General features: G+C 35.8%; 1 protein-coding gene across 3 annotated transcripts in view; it reads left to right on the top strand.

The window, feature by feature from the left end:
- The window catches only part of Taf4b (TATA-box binding protein associated factor 4b), a 129,063-nt gene that overhangs the window by 71,298 nt on the left and 37,239 nt on the right, over positions 1 to 20,526 (top strand). For all 3 annotated transcript variants that reach the window (XM_076836938.2, XM_076836936.2, XM_076836937.2), the window contains 2 exons: positions 5,003 to 5,128; positions 11,503 to 11,559. In XM_076836938.2, the coding sequence (XP_076693053.2) occupies positions 5,003 to 5,128; positions 11,503 to 11,559 (183 nt within the window). The remainder of the gene's footprint in view (positions 1 to 5,002; positions 5,129 to 11,502; positions 11,560 to 20,526) is intronic.

Below are 20,526 nucleotides of genomic sequence, written 5' to 3'. Positions count from 1 at the left end.
ATAAATTTTGCCTGTTTTTCTGTTCTCAATTTTATTTATCTCCACTAAAGTCTTCATTATTTCTTCTTCTAACTTGAGTTCAGTTTGCTCTTCTTTTTTAAAATTCTATAAAATATAGATTTTGGTTGTTAACTCAAGATCTTTGTTTCCTAATATAGGCATTTACTGCTATAAATTTCCCTCTGTGCACTGCTTTCACTGCATTCTAAGTTTTGTTCTATTGTGTTTTTATTTTTATTTGCATCTAAGTTTTTTTCTTGAGACTTTTTGACCTATTGGTTAAGAGTTAAATTTCTACATACTTGTGAATTTCCAGTTCTCTTTCTAGTTTTATTCCACTGTGGTCAGAGAAGATACTTTGTATGATTCAAACATTTAAAATTTATTGGCACTTGTTTAAACAAATGTGCAGTCTGCCAAAACAATGTTCCATATGCATTGGGTTCTGTGACACAAACCTATAATCTCAGCAACTCAGGAAACAAGGCAGGAGGATTGCAAGTTTGAGAACATCCTTGGCAGTTTAGCAAGACCCTGTCACAAAATAAAAATAAAACGATTGGGGATGTAGCTCAGTGGTTTAGTGCCCCTTAGTTCAATCTCCAGTACTCCAAAACAAAAACAAAAACCCCAAAGGGAATGCTCCATATGTGCTTGAGCAGAATGTGTATTTTGCTTTCATTAAGTTTTGATTTGATAATCTAGAGATGTATTTGGTTTATGGTGTTAAGTCATCTATTTTCTTATTTATCATCTGTCTAGATATTCTATCCATTTTTGAAAGCAGGGTATTAAAGTCTTTCGCTGTATTAACTCAGTGGTTTATATGTGCATAGCCTTGGGTTCAGTCAATACAAAAAAAAAAAAAAAAGGAAGGAAGGAAAGAAAAGGAGAAAGCATGAAAAAAGTTTTAACACTGCTTCACTTGTTTGACAATGGTGTTTCTGTTCTATAACAGCTACTTGAGTAGACTTAAAAAATAAGAAAGGTTTATTTTGGCTTGCAGTTTTGGAGCTTCTTATCCATAGACAATTGACCCCATTGCTTTGGACCTGTGGTGAGGTAATATATCACAGCAGGAACATGTGCAATGGAGGAAAGATGCTGACCTCATGGCAGCTGAGAAGAAAAAAAGAAAAGGAGGAGGAGCCGAGGTCCCCATATCTCCTTCCAGGGCACACCTCCAGTAACCAAACTCAACACTAGGCTTCATCTCCTAAAAGTTCTACCACGTCCCATTGGCACTACCAGCTGTGGACCAAGCCTGAAGTACATGGGTTTTGGGAGGACATTCAAAACCCAAGCTATTGCAATTCTGATAAATTTAACCTTTTATCAGTATATGATTTCTCATTTCTGCCTCTCTTTCTTTAAATTAAAAAATGGGGTCTTGCTTGCTGTGTTGCCCAGGCTGACCCTGAACTCCTGGACTCACGTGATCCTCCTGTCTCAGCCCCTTAAGTAGCCTGGGCTACAGACCCACACTGCTACACCCAGTTTCTTTGTTTCTCATAACAGACTTTGACTTAATGTCTATATATCTGAAATTAGCATAAATACCAATGCTTCCTTTTGGTTTTATGTGCATGGAATATCTTTTTTCATTCTTTAATTTTCACTCTATTGGTATGTGTTCACCTTAAATTCTTCTTTTTTTTTTTTTACATTTATTTATTTATATGTGGTGCTGAGGATCGAACCCAGTGCCTCATGCATTGCAGACAGCGTGCTACCTGCTGAGCCACAGCCTCAGCCCTTAAATTCTTCTCTTGAAGACAATATCTATAATTGGATCATGTTTTTTGTTTGTTTGTCTGTGCCCCCCTATTCCTCGAAGCCCCCCAACGTCTTGACAGTCTCTGCTTTTTGACTGGGAAGTTTAATCCATTTACATTTAAAATAATTACTAAGAAAGCGCTTCTGCTATTTTGTTACTTATTTTATGTATTCCCTACTGTTTAATTGATATTTTTTCCTTGTACCATTTTGATTTTCTTTTGTGTATATTTTCTTTCTTTTGCTGGGGATCTAACCCAGGGCCTCATGCATGCCAAGTAAGTGCTCTATCACCAAGCCACATCTTCATTCATTTTTGTATATTTTCTAAGTAGTTGCCGTGGAGATAAACAACACCTTAAACCTATTCAAATCTAGTTTGAATTAATATCTTTAATTTTGTAATGTGAAGAAATTATAGTCATCTTTTGGGCCCTTTACTCTTTTAAAAGTGTCTTAAACATTTTTTACAACTGAATTCTCCTTGTTCTTACCTTAATTATTTTTTCAGAAATACATGAGTACATCATCATTTATAGTGGAGTGTTTCTGTACAGAATGTAATGTGTACAATTTCCTATGGAAGATAATTTTTCCAAGTAATGTTTACTGAGTGCCACTCAGAGCTCTATTGTGTGTAGCCATCAGATAGAATTCTTCTGTTATTTATCAATAACATGTGTTTCAAGAAGTTAGCTGCCCTAGGCAAAAATGGATAGCATCTCCTCCACCTGGAAGACCTCACTAACTTAGCTTAAAGCTAATACTTCCTTAACCCTGTCTTGTACATTGCCTATTCGGATTGATTTTCCCCATGCCCACTTTTCCTCACACATTCCTTAGTACAGCTATGCCACTGTTGGAATTTGCATACGTAGAAAGACAAAGGATTGTCATTCTTCATTAAGCAGAAATAATACTCATTTAATGATACTTGAATTTAATTCAAAATCACCCTTATTTTGTAGATTTTTAATTGTAATAATTTTTGCATCAAAGATTTAGCCTTGTCACTGTGTTTTAGTTCATCCCAGATAGGATTTATTTTTATCCATACAATGTAAGAAATTCTAGTCACTGGATGTATTAAAAAGAGAGATCACCATCTCTTTCTTCTCTGAACCATTTACTTTTGATAATCTTTCACCTGGTTAGGTATAATTCTCTAATTAATCATAAACTTATATTTGGGTAAAGAAGTAAAAAATGGCATACATTACAAAGCTTTTGATCTTGCTGCCAGGTGTTTTCCCACTGAAGATACATTTTAGTTTTCTGTATGCCTGTGGCCATGAAGAAGTTTCATTATTTTCCGGTTGAAAGGTACTATAAGTGGTTCCTTTGGATGGGATTCACTTGATGGTGTTGATATTATTTGGGGCTACATATTTTCATTGCTAAATCATTTAATATGTAATAAGTATGTATGGTAAAGCCCTACTCTTTTGGTACACAAGTCTTCAGTTTGTGAGGCCCGCTGAGATAAAGGAACTTAGTAAAATTGGGGTTAATGCTGTTTAGAAGGGGTTAGGGACTCAGTGGGAACAGGATAGGCACTCCTTTGTTTAGCAGTATCTGGAAGAGAAAAGAAAGAATGTATGATGCCAGAGGCACTTGGGAGAAAAAAGAAATAGAATGGGAATGTGATAGGGTTAATATTTTAAAAGTCTGCACCCTTTTTAATTTAGTGTTTGTTGTCCTTTTTACATTAAATCCTGTCAGTAAACTATCTCTAGAGTGTCTGAACACAAAAATGGTAAAGATGAAGTATTTGAGAAACCACTGTTATTATGTTTAACCTCTATGGTTGGCCTATAATGTGTTCCATATTCTATCTTGTATTGTTTAACTTTAAAAAACATTTGGGAATTCTTTGTGTATTAAGCATGAAGTAAAATAAGTAGCACTAATACATCCTTGTTCCTTAAACTATGTAATACTCTTTTGATCTAGTTAAATACCAACAATAAAAATTTAATTTAAAAAGAATCTTGGGCATATGAAATCTCTCATTCCCAGTTAATTGAATCAGCCATAAGCTTGGGGATAAAGCAAAGATGGGAGTGGTGCTGTACACTGATTTCCAGGCCAGGCACTGACTGTTGAACTTAACATTCAGTTTTTCTGCTATATAGTTTGCCTTCAGGTGTCTGAAATACTGAGATGAATATATGGTAGGGTGAGTTTAATATTGATTGGGAAGCCCACACAATGAACATGCCTATAAACTTGACTATTCAGGAGGCTAAGGCAGGACGATTACAAGTTTGAGACCAGTCTGAGTAGCTTGGAGAAACCCTGTCTCCAAGTAAATAATAAATTTAAAAAGAAGTGACTGGGGGTGCAACTTAGTGGTAAAGTGCTTGCCCAGCAAGTGCAAAACCCTGGATTCTATTCCCAGTACAGCAAAAAAACAAAGGAGAAGAAATCAGGAATATCCCTGTGCTCTTCCCCACCCTACCATTGCTGCCCATCAAACCATACACAGATCGGTACTCATAGGCTAAGAAAATATTTAGACTGAAAAGCAGTGATTTACACTTTAGCATATCAGATTTTATCATTTTATGGAAAAATTAAGACAATTATACTTCTGTATGACTCTCACAGATTATACAGTTACTTTCTTTGACTACAGTTCTATCTAAATTCATACCTTAATAGGATTCTCAAAACAGGGTTTTGGGATTTTAATATTTGTCAGCTTGTCTTATGTTGTATTTTGATAGAAGTTGTATTCAGTTATTAAGGCTAGACTAACCCAACCATAGTAACCAGAGTGATAACTTTCATCTTTGGTTTATTTTTCAGTGAGGTGATTGTTTCTTGCTTTTTGTCTTCATAGGCCTAAGATTTAATTACTCATGTTAATTGCTAAGATCAACAATAATTTAACTAAAAAGTTTTAAATTATAGGTAAATGGTATACTCTCTTGCATTTTTCTTCTTGTGGTTGGCTTAATTGTTTACCCCAGCTCCCAATGAGGTTTAATAGAAAAATCTCTTTGAAATGTAAATGTTAGATCATCTCTCATATTTTAAGGATGATTAAGGTTCCTGGTTTTTATTTGTTTGTTTTGTTAAGTTTGCTTATCAGAAACAAAAATAATACCTGAAAATTTGGCTTCCTATATGTGTTGATGTTATTGTCTTTAGTTAAATTATAATGATATCTAATGTATAGTGCATTGCCCAGGATCATCATAAAAACTTTTTTTTTTTCTAGGCAAGTGAAAATTATATCCTGTCTAGTGATACTCGGTCACAGCTCAAATTCCTTGAAAAGCTGGATCAATTGGAGAAACAGAGAAAAGATTTAGAAGAAAGAGAAATGTTACTTAAGGCAGCCAAGGTAAGGGCCTACATGATTTATGAGTGAATGCGGCCTGGCAGTGAGGTCAGAATTGGCTTTATCATTGGTTGGCTGTCTTCGTTTTATTAAGCTTTTAGATTTCTCTGGAGGATTTCTTAAAATGAAATTAGTAATAGTATGTCTCATAGCCAGGATGGTGTGGTACAGTGGCTTTCAGTTAATTTAGTTCAATGAGTCATAATCTTTTGTCTCTTCACTTTCATTTCCTGGGAGTTGGGCATCATACCTACCCACCCACCCCCACCTCCCAGGTAAAAATGTTTTGTAAAATTTTAGTGTAAGAATTGATATGTGCCAAGTTACAGTTCAGGAAAAAAAAATTGGAAAGTAGACAGAAACATTGTGGATAAAATTAGGAATAATTTGGATTACATGGACTAAAATATAAGATGGGTGGAAATGAGTTAGAGAGGAATAGACAACAAACAAGTGAGACTATATACTCACTTATTTCCTTTCTCCTTTATTGAAATGTTTCCACAACTGTTAATGCCAAACGGAGTAAAAGCTTAATTAGGCTTAGGGTCATTGTAAGAAGTATTAAATGTGCTGAGCATTAGAGTCTTTTTTTTTGGAAGCACCTTAGTTTTGATTTCTAGTTTTCTTAGAAGCTTCTCCTTGTAGAGTATTTGATCCTAATTATGTACTAATTGCTTTAAATATATATATATATATGTGTGTGTGTGTGTGTGTGTGTGTGTGTGTGTGTGTGTGTTTTAGATGTTGATGGACCTTTATCTTATTCATTTATTTATATACGGTACAGAGAGTCCAATCCAGTACCTCATACATACTAGGGGCAAGCACTTTATCACTGAGCCACAACCCCAGCCTTCCAATTGTTTTTTTTATTTGTTTTTGTTTTTGTGATACTGGGGATTTAACCCAGGAGTGCTAGATCTTAACTTGTGACCCTCCACCTGCTTCAGCCTACCAAGACACTGGGATTATAGGTGTGTGCCACCATGCCCAGGGTACTGATTACTTTTTTGAGAACTAATTTCATATCTATAGAAAAGTTGAGCAGAATTGTATTCTCAGCCCCCTTTCCCATGTTTTTCCATTTAATATTTTACTGTATTTGCTTCATCTCTACTCTTCTCCACCATTTCTAAACACACACACACACACACACACACACACACACTTTCATTAGTTTGTCCATATGTCTGTCTTCCCTCCTTCATTTCTCAATTTAGAACTTTTAAAGTATATTCAGAGTTGTATAACTACTGGCACTAAGTAATTGTTTTCTGAACCATTTGAAACTAGTCTTCAGACACTCTAAACATTCTAGTATGTATTTGCAAAAATAAGGACAGTCTCCTTTGTAAACCTCCAAGGAACTCAGCAATGTAACACTACCATCAATTGCATAGACCCTTGACTTAATTTCACCAGCTGTCTCCCCTGTATCTTTATTTTTCCTTCATGTTCCATTTTCCATTCAGGAACATGTGTTGCATTTTGTTGTTATCTCTTTTTATATTCGTTCAGTTAGTGTTGGTCTTTCGTCTTTATTCATGTCTTTGACAATTTTCAATAATATAGACCTTAATTTCTGAATACAGGATGAGCCTCAACCTGGATTCATCTGGTATTTCTTTATGACCAGAGTCATGCATTCTTGGCAGAAATGCACAGAAATGATGCTACATTCTTCTTGGCTGACTGTATCAAAAGACAGCCTTGATCACCTGTTCATGTAGGTGCCTTCCAGTTCCCTCCATTTTAAATTGACCAATTCCCCCTTTGTAGGTGCCTCAACTCTGCACAAGGATGTGAGCACAATAGCTCTATCTCTGTGCAGTTTCTGCTGTCTCAGCCTCAGCCCCAGTGCTGACCCCTGCCCTGGGACAGGCAGGGAAATAGGACAGGATGTTCTTCCTTGAGCCCACAAATATCTTCATAGGAAGATATTTAAGATGATATCAACATTCCATTCCTCAAAAATCTTCCATGTTTCAGCCTTAGTGTTCATTGTGATATCTGCCTGAATTAGCCCTCTCTGTGATGGTTGCCAAATGCTAATTCTTTATTTCTGTTAGCTTACCTACATTTATTAGTACTCTACTATATAAAAGAGTTCTTTTCTACCTTAGTCATATCAGTATGGGATTATAATTTTCTGTGTCATTCAGCCAGTTGTAATACATTACTGTCTTTTTTTTTTTTTTTTTTTGGTACTAGGGATTGAACCCACTGCTGCTAAACTACTGAGCCACATCCCTAACCCTTTTTATTTTTTGAGATAGGGTCTCACTGAGTTGTTGAGGGTCTCACTAAGTTCCTTAAGGCCTTGCTAAGTTGCTGAGGCTGACCTCAAACTTGGGATCCTACTGCCTCCGCATCCCAAGCCCCTAGGATTAGAGGCATGTGCCACCGAGCCTAGCACTATCATTATTTTGATATTTAAAAATTGCTTGAGTGGGAGACTTTTTCAAGGTGGCACTTTGGTCCTTTATCATATGTCTATCACTCACTGAGCATGTCCTTACTTTCTGGCTCAAGCTATTACAGGCCCAGCCTTTGCTATTCCTGCCCCAGCCCTGGAATCAACTATTTCTGTAAGGAATCCTGATTCTTTTTAGTTGAAGATAATGGTCAGAAATCACTATTAGATATATACTATTGTCATTGCTTAACAGAGTGTCAGGCCCTCTCAGTGAACAAATCTAGGAATTTGTAGTATGTGTATATATGTAACCAACCATACATTCATAATTGTTCCTATATCTGTGTGTGTGTATAATACAATCATGAGTTCAGATGGATTCCTCCAACTGTAATCTAGTACCTCAGGGTTCTTTCTACCCTACCTTTTCCATGTTTATAAAAACTCTCTCCAGTAGTCAGAAACTTGGCTCTTATCACCTTTAATATGTTTAATGTATGTTCTGAATCAATTTAGCTCTCAACTGATCAGTCTTTCAATGTAAGTAATGTGACTAATGTCTGAACTAGCCATGTTGCTGTCATCTCTGTTACTAGTAATTCTCCCAACTCCATTTCATCGTCCATTCGATTAATCACCATACCCTTTGACCCATGCTTCAATGAAGTGCCCCAGACTTTTACCAACCTGTATTCTCGGCCACTTGCCCATACCTTGGTAAGGTGCCTCAGCCCCGCACAAGGATGTGGGCACAATAGCCCTATCTCTTTGCAGTTTCTACTGTCTCAGCCTCAGCCCCAATGCTGACCCCTGCCCTGGGACAGGCAGGGAAATAGGACAGGATGTTCTTCCTTGAGCCCTCAAGTGCTATAAGCAAGCACTCAGCCATTGTAATGAGGTGGTTTATTGGTGCTTTATTTCCAGTTAAAGTGCTGTAAACAAGGTCATAAATTATTAAATACTAGTCTAGTAGTTATTATTGGATAAAAAGTATGATACTTTCTCTTGGTCTATTGGCTTTTCCGTTTTTCACCAGACAGACTTCTAAGTGTTGGAATGCCCCAGATTTCAGTCCCAGGTCTTTCCCTCCCTCTTAATTCTCTCCTAAGATTAATTCCAATTCAGTATACATCCTGAAATTCTGGGCTTCTATAGCTAATTGCCTGCTTCATATTGCTTCAGTGGCTAATAGGCATCTCAAATTTATTATGTCCAAAAAGACTCTGATTTTTCCCATCCCTCTTGCAGCTTTTCTTAATTCAGTAGATGACACCCATCATTTGCCAGATGTTCAAGCCAAAAATCCTAGGAGTCATCTTTAGCTTCTTTCTTTCTCCTCTTCCCACATTCAATTCACTTCCTGTTCATTCCCAAAATGTGTCCATGGTGACGTTTTTATCATCACCGTCACCACTGTAGCCTAAACATCTTTTATTTGGACTTTTATAATACCTCCTAACTGATCTCCTTTCCCTTCTACAATCCCTTCATCATACTATTGTGAGAATAATATTTTCATCACAAAAACAAAAATCTTTCATTGGCTTCTATTGCATTAAAAATAAAATCCAAACTTTTTACCAAATTTGATAAGGCCTCACATCATCTTGCCCACACCTCCCTCTTACCTCAGATTGCTCCTCTCACTCACTCCACTTTGACCTTATTCCTGCCTCTTTTGCTCCCGGGGATTAAACCCAGGGGTGTTTAATGCAAAGCTAGATCTCAGCCCTTTTTGTAATTTTTGAGAGGATTTCAATACCTGCGAAGGCTGATCTAGAATTTGTGATCCTCCTGCCTCAGCTTCTTGAGTAGCTGGAAATGTGCTACTACCCCTGGAGGTCTCACTGACCTTTTGTTCCTTGAGTATGCCAAGCTTGTGTCTGCCAGGGTTTCTAATTAGGCATCTAAAACTGAACATTGGGTTCTTTCCCCATAAATCTGGCTTCTCAGAAAGTTGAAATTACCATCCTTTCTTGTTGCTTAGGCAAGGGTCCTAAGAGTCATCCTTGTTTCCTCTCTTTATTTTATTTTCTATATTCAGCCCATCAATAGCCTGTTTGGCTTTACCTGCAAAATGTGTTTCCAGTCTAATCATTGTCTTCTTTGCTGTGATGCTAGTTCAGTCTGCATTCATTTTTCTCTCACTCAGTCTCTTACCCACAACAGTTGCTTTGGAATGGTCTTCTTATTGCACTGGGTACCAGTTCTTTAGTCTTGAATCCCTGCAGCACCCACTCTACATAGCTGCAGAAGACCCCTTTTGAAAAGGGTCTTTTGAAAGGCACCTTAGGGGCAACTCCCTCTGTGCTTTAAACCCTCCAGTGGCTTGTTCTTATAACTGGAATTAACTCCCCTACAAGGCAACACATGATCTTCAACCTTTCTTCCCTTTAAATTTTCTATTTCAAACATAGGGGCTTTCTCTCTGTATTCAGTTATACCCAAGTTTGTTTCCATTATAAGGCTTTAGTATTTGCTGTGCTGTCTGCTTGGAATGTCCTTCCCCCAGATCTTTACATGGCTGCTTCTTTTTTCTCATTCAGACATCTACTCAAATATCATTCCTCAGAGATAACTTCCCTATCAATTAAAGAGGTACTCACCAGTCTTGTCTGTTCTATCACATCATTCTATTTATTTTCTTTATAGCACTTATCAGTATCAGCATTTTTTTTGTATTTTTAATCATCTAAAATTTTACATATCATACATATCAAGTGTAGAACAGTGATCCATAGTGTAATATTTATACTGTGAATAACCAATAAATGGTGGATGACTAACAAAGATGTAATACCCAAATGTGCCCATTATGCTGGAGTAAACAATCATATACACATATGTACATGCATATTTATCTTAAACATGTACACATTTTCATTCTCTCAATATTATAGATAGACTAACAAAAGAGTCCCAGACAAAATTGTTTTAGTAGATTGGGAATTAAAATGGAGAAAAAAAAATGCATGGTTAGGTACAATTTAGTATAGATAGTTAAGTGTTTGAAATTAAAAGCCATGCTGAAGCCTCTTGTGCTTTCTTTTAACAAAGGAAACCCTCCAACCCTTGTGCTTTTCTTTAACAAAGGTATTGGTAAATTCATAAAACTATCAGTTAAGCTTAGTAAATAATAGAATACTTCTTAGTTTTTTTTAGCTTGTTAGCTGTCTTTAGTTAGTGAAGATTGAATTTTTTAGAGAAAATACTCAGATTTATAGGAGTTAAGTAACTGTTAGGATGAATAAAAAGGTCCACCTATCCCAAGCATGTTTTCTTGTGAATATATATTTATGATATCAGAAATGGGGTTTATTATGTTTGTTTTATGATTAAATTATGTATAGCTAATAGCTTGTTTTCTTATGCCAATCTTATGAAAAGTGGCAGTCAGTAAACATTTATGAACATTTACTTGTGCCTGACATTCTAATATATGTTATAGAGAAGATACTTTAATGAAAACGTTGAAATGTATTTCCTCCTTTTTAAAATTATGCTTTTAAAAGAGAGATTTGTTTCAAGGTGACTGAAGTTCTTGATTTTCATGGTCCATGAAATAGCATGTTTTCCAAAACTGCCTTTACCTGAAGATGAGCCCAGTGTTGATTGTTTTCATTCTTTTGTGCCAACAGTTCTTCTTTTCTTTTTCTTCATGTGTACCATCCATTTTTTAGTTTCTAGTGTTCCAACAAGAACGTCATGCCTCAACTGGACCTGACTGACATTGTTAGCATCATTTCAGTATAAGCTTCCTCCAGGCTAGAACGTAGCAGCCGGCCCAGATGATGAAGGGGGAGTAAGGGCGGGAGTGCAGCTAGACTGGATTGAGGCATTGCCCCTGGAGCTAGGATTTTTAATCACAAGTGAAATTGTCGTTTATTAAATATTTAACTGCGACTATGGTGTTTAGATGCTCGTAATTTCTATTAAAAATTTTCTTTTCCTTTGATAGAGTCGTTCCAATAAAGAAGATCCAGAACAGCTGAGATTAAAGCAGAAAGCCAAAGAGGTAGGACTTTCAAGTCACCATGCTTGCCTTTGTGTTTGAGGGAAGGTTGGCAGCTCTCTCCTGGCAATTAGGTCAGGGTTTATTTTGCTGTTGCATACCATTTGCAGAAGCCTTGGGGAAGGACGGGAACTGCTGAAGGCAAGGGCAGTACTTCAAATGAGGTCAATGAGTTATGTGCTCTCTTTTTAAAATTTACTTTCAAGGCTTAGGCCTGTCTAGAAATGACTCTTTGTAAACTTCAGCAGTGTACTTGGAGGAGTATAGTGTGGGATTAAAAAAAAAAGAAGAAGAAACTTTTGAGATTTAGCATCTGGGACTGTACAATAGGCTACATTTTTCCAGGGTAATTGTTCGTTTTGTAAATCTGATACTGCTTATAATTCTTTGGCTGGGAGGCGGTACTGGGATTTAGTTTTAAATGGAAAATGCCTCTGGCTTTTAATTTTCTGGGCCCAGCAGTTTTCTGTTCTGGAATGGAGCCCTTGTTTCACACAGTTCATGTTTAGCTGCAGGGGTTTTAGTTTATAGCTTAGACTGGTTAAGCTTTTACTCCCAGAGGCCTCTGCATAGCAACTGTAGAAATCAACAAATAAGTTCATTTATGTCTGCAGCCTCCTCTCAGTAGCTGACTTTTTACATTTCCCAATATCCATTTCCTGACTTTTCTAGCCCCAGAGAAAAAAGCTCCACTAATTGGAGCTTATTTTAATTGAGCCTTAATATTGGATCTCACTGGAGTTGCCCCCAGAGCTGCTGAGAACAGAATGAAATGAAAGTACCTAAGGTTGAAGATGTGGTGTGTGTATGATTGTGTGTGTGCACATGCACCAGTGTGTGCATGCGTGAAAATTTTCACTTGACCTACAGATTCTTTTCACTCCTGAATAAATCATCAAGCCTGTTCACATTTCTGATTAAGGATCTGACAGCAGACGATAATAAAGACAATTGAGGTGTGAGACGTGTGATATGGAGCTGAAGAAATTGGTTTCTATAGTTACTTGACTGATTTCATGCAATTTTTAAGGATCTTTGTGCTAAATAAGAGTGATTTCCTGAGCAACCTTTTTTCCTTAACTGTGCCTCTTGAACTATGAAATTTGTTGTTGCTTAACATTGCTACACTTGGCTCCTAGGTGCCAGCAGCAGCAGGTTATTTATGAATGTTTTAAAGGCCCTTATTGTTTGGATTAATGTAGGAGCTGAGGCAAAACAAATGGAAATCTAGTAAGATTCTTACAATCAGTGTGTTGTGTTTTCATTAACATACAGAAGGGAAATACATGAACTCTGGGTAGAGAGGTATCAGGGTGGGACAAGGAATGCCAGAAAGGGAAAACATTAAAAGGAGTTGAAACCATTTTATTTTCAACTAAATATTTCTTGTACTAAATTCTTTTCAGTGGAAAATTTATCTAAAAATGTTAATTTGAGAAATGTACTTGTCTCTTTCATTAAGCAAACCTGGCTTGTTGATAGATTATTTGGGGATATAAAACCCCATCTTACTCTTTATTTTAATTAAGGGCTGCCTGGATACCTACCTCACTTTCTCCTACTTGTATTCCCTTTTTGTAAAATATGTTTCTGAAAGCTTACCCTTTTAACCTTAAAGATCTCACCCTTTCTGTTCCTCCTTCATAAACATCTGTATCTTAGGTCAGTTTTTTCTTTAGTGTTGTTTAAATTTTTTTTTTGAGTATGTTGTTTGTTGGATTTTTTTTTTAAGTATTCTGTTTAATTATTCCCTGAGGCATGAATTGGTAGACAGAATTTTTCAAAGAATATTCAGAGAGACAAACAAAACAAAACCCCATTGCCTTTCTTACTGAGAACAGGTAGAAGCAAACCTGTTTATTTTCTTTCCCTTTGCACCTCCACTTTCTTTCAAGCAACATTAAAAGAACTAAATATAATTTCTTTCCAGAGTATCTTGAAAGTCTTCTATTTGCTTCCTGCTGTAAATCCTCTTTGATCAAAAAGGTAATCAAATACATGGCTTTGGTCCAAGAACAGAGCCACTCTGTATTAGTTGCAAATGTTCGAAAGTTAAATATTGTCATTTTTGTCATCTTCCTGTCCCCAAAGCTGTTAGTAACTTTAAGGTTCAAAGGACTCCCCTTCAGAATCAGTTACACAAAGGTACCATATTTTATTTGGTTGCATATTGTCCCTACCTTAATATAGAGTTGAATTGTTCTCTTGTATGGTAAGGTTATGCACTAACCTCTATCACCTTGATGTAAACTATAGTACTTTGGTTTGTTATTCTTTCCCATTTGACTCTCTGGACAGTTGTCTTCCTTGAGTTGTAAAGATTAGCATGGATTTCTTGATGGTGATTAATTTAGAGCTGCTTTGCTTTCCCTTTTTAGGTAATTGGTAATCCCTTCCTATCAAGCTCATCAGAGGAAACAGATTAATGCCAGTATAGAATAAATGAAGAACTCTGAAGAACTGTTTAGAGAAGTTGTAGACTTTATTTATGCTAGAAACGTTTCAGCAGTGATATTTATCATATACATATTAAATCATAACATGAATCACCTTCATAATCTGTTTGCTTTCAGCCATTGAGGATGAGTTTTGCTCTTGATCCTTTCTCTTGAGATTATTCTTTTCTCTAATATGATTTTAAAGGCTATTAAATTCTTATGCGGATGAATTGTGTTAAATTGGGTAGGTTTTAAATGGGGATATCCAAAAATTTTTTCAATTCTTCCTGTTGATATGTTTCAATTTTGTCATCCTCATTAGGTACTTTAATAAAAGATAGTCTATCTCTGGGTTTTCTTGCTCTCAATTCATTGAAGTGATTCCTGCAATATACTGTCCTTATGGACCTGACGGGTTATCTATTTGAAAACTTTGTTGTCTGGTAAAATGTCTGTGAATATCCTTGTCATGCAAATATTTCATTTTAAATGTAGGTGCTTATCTTTTCACTAGTCTTTTTTGCTTCAGTTAAAGAAAAAATAGATTATTTATGTCTTACAACTTTAAATTTTTAATACTAACACTTTCAGAATTTCCATTTGTAGGGGGATTGTCCTAGATACCTTACCTAAAATGTAAATGCTCGTATTCTTCCATTTCACCATTATGACAAGTTTTAAATAGATTACTAATTGCTAAATTCTAATTTCAAACAAGCAAGCACATCTTTGTTTAATACAGCTGCAGACTTGTCCGAAATGTATGGTGTATGTCCTAGATTAACATCTAGCCCTCAGTGTTTTCTTTTCTTACCACATCATCCAAAATTCTGCAGAGCAAGCCATCTGACCTTGCAGTTCAGAAATTCTGATTTCTTAAAACATTTGTTATATATTTTGTGGCCCTCATTTCCTTTTAAATTTCTTCTTCTCCTTTGGGAAATGTGGAGTTCAGTGCATCTGTGCAGAGTAAGACAAAGAATTCCTTTATTTCTTTTTAACAATTCCTAGCATTCCCACTTTCATTTTTTTAATCAGGCAGTAGAAGGGAGAAAAAGGAATACAAGCCATATACCTACTGGCACCTTGGCTTTGCAGAGCAACCTGTAGGAACTGGGCAAAAGAATAAGCATTGAATGATTGAAATACATAGGAGATTAGGAAACAAGTGCTGTGAAGACTTTTTAAAATTTTTTGTTTAAAGAAATCATAGGATATAAAAAAACTACAACTTTCCATAAAGCAATATAAATTGTGTAAGAAATGACATACTGAATTATAAGGCTCATTACTAATTAGAACATATATTGTTTAGTTATGAGAGAGGGAAGGTTATTTTCAGTATGAAATTTGAAAAGATAGAGTCCATGAAATGTAATAGTTAAGCTAACCATTAACATAGCAATTGTATTTAAACAATGTTGCTTCTGCATGGGCCAAAATTCTGGAACATTGGATGGGGCAAAAGCAAATTTGTCATTAAGAGTACATTCTAGCCAGGCATGGTGGCACATCCTAGTAACTTAGGATGCTGAGGCAGGAGGGTCACAAGTTTGAGACCAGGCTGGGCAATTTGGCAAGATTCTGCCTCAGAATAAAACTTGAAAAAGGACTGAGGGAGGATGTAGCTCAGAGTTAGAATACCCCTGGGTTCAATCTCCATTATGGAAGAAAAAAATAAGTACATTATTATTTTTTCTCATAATCAAATTGTGGCAGAATGGAGAAGATCTTCTTTAAAAAAAATTTTTTTTAGTTGTTGATGGACTTTTATTTTATTTTTATGTGGTACTTAGGATCGAACTCAGCGTCTCACACATGCTAGGCAGATACTCTACCACTGTGCTACAACCCCAGACCGAGAAGATATACTTAAAATGACAGGTTATAAAGAGCTCTTGTATGACATATCTGAGAAACAATGATTAACGCATTAGTAATCTAGGACAGTGATTCTCAAACTTTAATGTGCATGAACATTATCTGCAGGGCATGTAAAAATACAGATAGCTATGCCCCACACCCAGGGTAAGGCCCGAAAATTTGTGTTTCCTGCAGATTCCCAGATGCTGCTCTTATTGCCATTGTTTTTCTACAGATCATATAGAACCATTTGTCTAGGAGGAGAAAAAAGGAGGCTTTAATTTTTATTTATTTTCCCTTTAAATGGTCAGTGAAGGTTAAACAAAATGCTGTGATTTGGGAATCTGAGATTTAGCATGTTGACCTGGAAGACTTCAGTTACTATCCAGAAGATTTTCTCCCAGATCCATGAAGGCTACACAAGATTTTTTTTTCATGTATGTTTTCACAAGAGATGTGTATCTTAACTTTTAGATTAAGAATGTGTATGAGTCTAAAGAGACATATCACTGTCCCAAGGTAGAAGAGGTACATATTATAGAAAAAAACAAAACAAAACACTGAATTTAGATAAGGAGTCTTGGATTTCTATTCATTCTGCCATTATCTAGATCTCATTTTGGGGAAGTTACTTTCCTCTTTGAATTTACCTTATTCATTTGTTTTTGTGGTTTGGGGTTTTTTTCTTTTGGGGGGTATTTAAAACAAATGTAACAATATTTGCTCTGCTTGTGAAACAAGGACGTCCCTAATTTAGCATGAGAAAAAAATCAGCAGCTTAAAAACATTAGCCATGGGAACACTTCAGGTAGGTGGTCTGCAAAGCTCTTTAGAGATAGTTTGAGATTGACAATGATATTTTTGTTTCCCATATTTTTATTGGTGCATTATAATGATGTATGATGCTTGGAATTCTTTGTTACATTTTAATACCTGCATATGATGTAACAATATAATTTGTCCAATATAATTTCCTAGTATTTCCCATTTCCCTTCTTTCTTAACCTTCCCACGGGTCCCAATCCACCCAACAATTTCTTTTCCTCTTGCTCTTTATCTTCCATATATAAGAGAAAAAGAACCCTTGGCTTCCTGAGTCTGGCCTATATCAAGTTCCATCCATTTTTCTGCAAATGACATAATTTCGTTCTTCTTTATGGCTGAATAGAACTCCATTGTCTATACATTTCACATTTTTTTTAATCTCAGCATGGATATTTTAAGTTGGTTTCCTTCCAGATTACTCAGAAGAACTTAAAAAAAAGAAGAAGAAAAAATAAAAGAGAGTGTAAGGACGAGAATTGGGTGGAAATCAAAGTCTTATACTTTATGGTAAATTAGAATAATTATAAATAATAACTATTTTTTGTTCAGCATTTAGTTTTTCTGAAGATAGGGATGAAATTCAATATCTTAGGGTTTAAACTTGCTTTTTCCAGTAAGATTTCTGTGCTGTTTGTTGTTAAGGTTTTTTTTTTGTCTTTATATAAACTTACTTTCTTGCCTTTTTTTGCGGGGGGGTACTGGGAATCAACCCAGGGACACTTAACCACTGAGACCTTTTTATATTTTACTTTTATATTAATATTTTACTTTTATATTTTATTTAGAAGACAGGGTCTCACTAAGTTGTGGAGGCTGACCTCAAACTTGAAATTATCATGTCTCAACCTCCCACTCCACTGGGATTACAGGCATGCACCACTGCACCTGGCTATATGTACTAACTTTAAAAAAAATATTTATATATGACAGTGGAATGCATTACAATTCTTATTACACACATAACAGCACAATTTTTCATATGTCCGGTTGTATATAAAGTATGTTGACACCAATTTGTGTCTTCATACATGTACTTTGGATAATAATGTCTATCACATTTCACTATCCTTGCCAATCCCCTTCCCCCTTCCTTTCCCATCCACCCCTCTGCCCTATCTAGAATTCATCTATTCCTCCCATGCTCCCCCTCTCTACCCGACTATGAGTCAGCCTCCTTATATCAGAGAAAACATTTGGCATTTGTTTTTTTTGGGATTGGCTAACTTCACTTAGCATTTTCTTCATCCATTTACCTGCAAATACCATGATTTTGTTCTCTTTTATTGCTGAGTAAAATTACATTGTGTTTCTATGCCACAGTTTTTTTTATTCATTCATCCACTGAAGGGCATCTAGGTTGGCTCCACAGTTTAGCTATTGTGAATTGTGCTGCTATAAACATTGATGTGACTGTGTCCCTGTAGTATGCTGTTTTTAAGTCTTTTGGGTATAGACCAAGGAGAGGGATAGCTGGGTCAAATGGTGGTTCCATTCCCAGATTTTCAAGGAATCTCCATACTGCTTTCCATATTGGCTGTACCAATATTGGACAAATTATATACTGCAGTGTATAATTTGTATAATCATACACTGCAGTCCCACCATCAGTGTACCTTTTCCCCCACATCTTCGCCAACACTTATTGTTGTTTGTCTTCATAATAGCTGCCATTCTTACTGGAGTGAGATTGTATCTTAGAGTAGTTTTGATTTGCATTTCTCTAATTGCTAGAGGTGATGAACATTTTTTCACATATTTGTTGATTGATTATATATCCTCTTCTGAGAAGTATCTGTTCAGGTCCTTAGCCCATTTGTTGATTGGATTATTTATTTATTTATTTGGTGCTTAGCTGTTTGAGTTCTTTATATACCCTAGAGATTAGTGCTCTACCTGATGTGTGAGGGGTAAAAATTTGCTCCCAGGATATAGGCTGTTTGTTCACTTCACAGATTGTTTCTTTTGCTGAGAAGAAACTTTTTAGTTTGATTCCATCTCATTTATTGATTCTTGGTTTTAATTCTTGCACTATAGGAGTCTAATTAAGGAAGTTGGGGCCTAATCCCACATGATGAAGATTAGGGCCTACTTTTTCTTCTATTAGATGCAGGGTTTCTGGTTGTATTCCTAAGTCTTTGATCCACTTTGATTGAGTTTTGTGCATGGTGAGAGATAGGGGTTTAATTTCATTTTGTTGCATATGGATTTCCATTTTTCCCAGTACCATTTGTTAAAGAAGCTATCTTTTCTCCAATGCATGTTCTTGTCACCTTTGTCTAATATAAGATAATTGTAGTTTTGTGAGTTAGTCTCTGTGTCCTCTATTCTTTACCATTGGTCTACCAGTCTATTTTGGTGCCAATACCGTGCTGTTTTTGTGATTATTGCTTTGTAGTATGGTTTAAGGTCTGGTATAGAGATTCCACCTGCTTCACTCTTCCTGCTAAGGATTGCTTTAGCTATTCTGGGTCTCATATTTTTCCAGATGAATTTCATGACTGCTTTTTCTATTTTTATGAAGAATGTCTTTGGAATTTTGATCAGAATTGCATTAAATCTGTATAATGCTTTTGGAAGTATGGGCATTTTGATAATATTAATTCTGCCTATCCAAGAGCAAGGTAGAGCTTTCCATCTTCTAAGGTCTTCTTTGATTTCTTTCTTTAGGGTTCTGTAATTTTCATTATATAGGTCTTTCACTTCTTTTGTTAAGTTGATTCTCAAGTATTTTATTTTATTTTTTGAGGCTATGGAAATGAGATAGTTTTCCTCATTTTTCTTTCTGAGGACTTGTCACTGATATACAGAAATGCCTTTGATTTATGGGTGTTGATTTTATATCCTGCTACTTTGCTGAATTCATTTACTGGTTCTAGAAATTTTCTGGTGGAACTTTTAGAGTCTTCCAGGTTTAGAATCATATCGTCAGCAAATAGTGTCAATTTGAGTTCTTCTTTCCCTATACATATCCCTTTGATTTCTTTTGTCGAATTGCTCTGGCCAGTGTTTCAAGAACTATGCTGAATAGAAGTGGTGAAAAAGGGCATCCCTGTCTTGTTTCAGTTTTTAGAGGGAATGCCTTAAATTTTTCTCCACTTAGAATGATGTTGGCCTGGGACTTATCATAGATAGCCTTTATGATGTTGAGATATGTTCCTGTTGTCCCTAGTTTTTCTAGTGTTTTGAACATAAAGGGGTGCTGTTTTTTGTCAAAATGCTTTTTCTGCGTCTATTGAGATGATCATATGATTCTTATCTTTTAAGTCTATTGATGTGATAAAGTACATTTATTGATTTCCATATGTTGAACCAACCTATATCCCTGGGATGAATCCCACTTGATCATGGTGCACAATATTTTTGATATGTTTTTATATTGTATTTGTCAGAATTTTATTGAGAATTTTTGCATCTATGTTCATTAAAGATATTGGTCTGAAGTTTTTCCTTTTTTTTTTTTGATGTGTCTTTGCTTGGTTTTGGAATCAGAGTGATATTGGCCCCATAGAATGAGTTTGGAAATGCTGCCTCTTTTTCTATTTCCTGAAATAAATTGGAGAGTAAATAAATAAATTGGAGTTCTTCTTTAAAGGTCTTGTAGAATTCGGCTGTGTATCCATCTGGTCCTGGGCTTTTCTTGGTTGGCAGACTTTTGATGGGGTCTGCTATTTCGTCACTTGAAATTGATCTGTTTAAATTGTGTATATCATCCTGATTCAATTTGGGCAAATTATATTACTCTAGAAATTTGATGCCTTCAATATTTTCTATTTTATCGGAGTACAAGTTTTCAAAGTAATGTCTAATTTTCTTCTGTGTTTCTGTAGCGTCTGTTGTGATATTT

This window comes from Callospermophilus lateralis, chromosome 17 (genome assembly GCF_048772815.1).
Source record: "Callospermophilus lateralis isolate mCalLat2 chromosome 17, mCalLat2.hap1, whole genome shotgun sequence".
Taxonomy (NCBI): Eukaryota; Metazoa; Chordata; class Mammalia; order Rodentia; family Sciuridae; genus Callospermophilus; species Callospermophilus lateralis.
The sequence above is the reverse complement of the archived record's forward strand: the minus strand, read 5'-3'. Positions and strand labels throughout refer to the sequence as shown.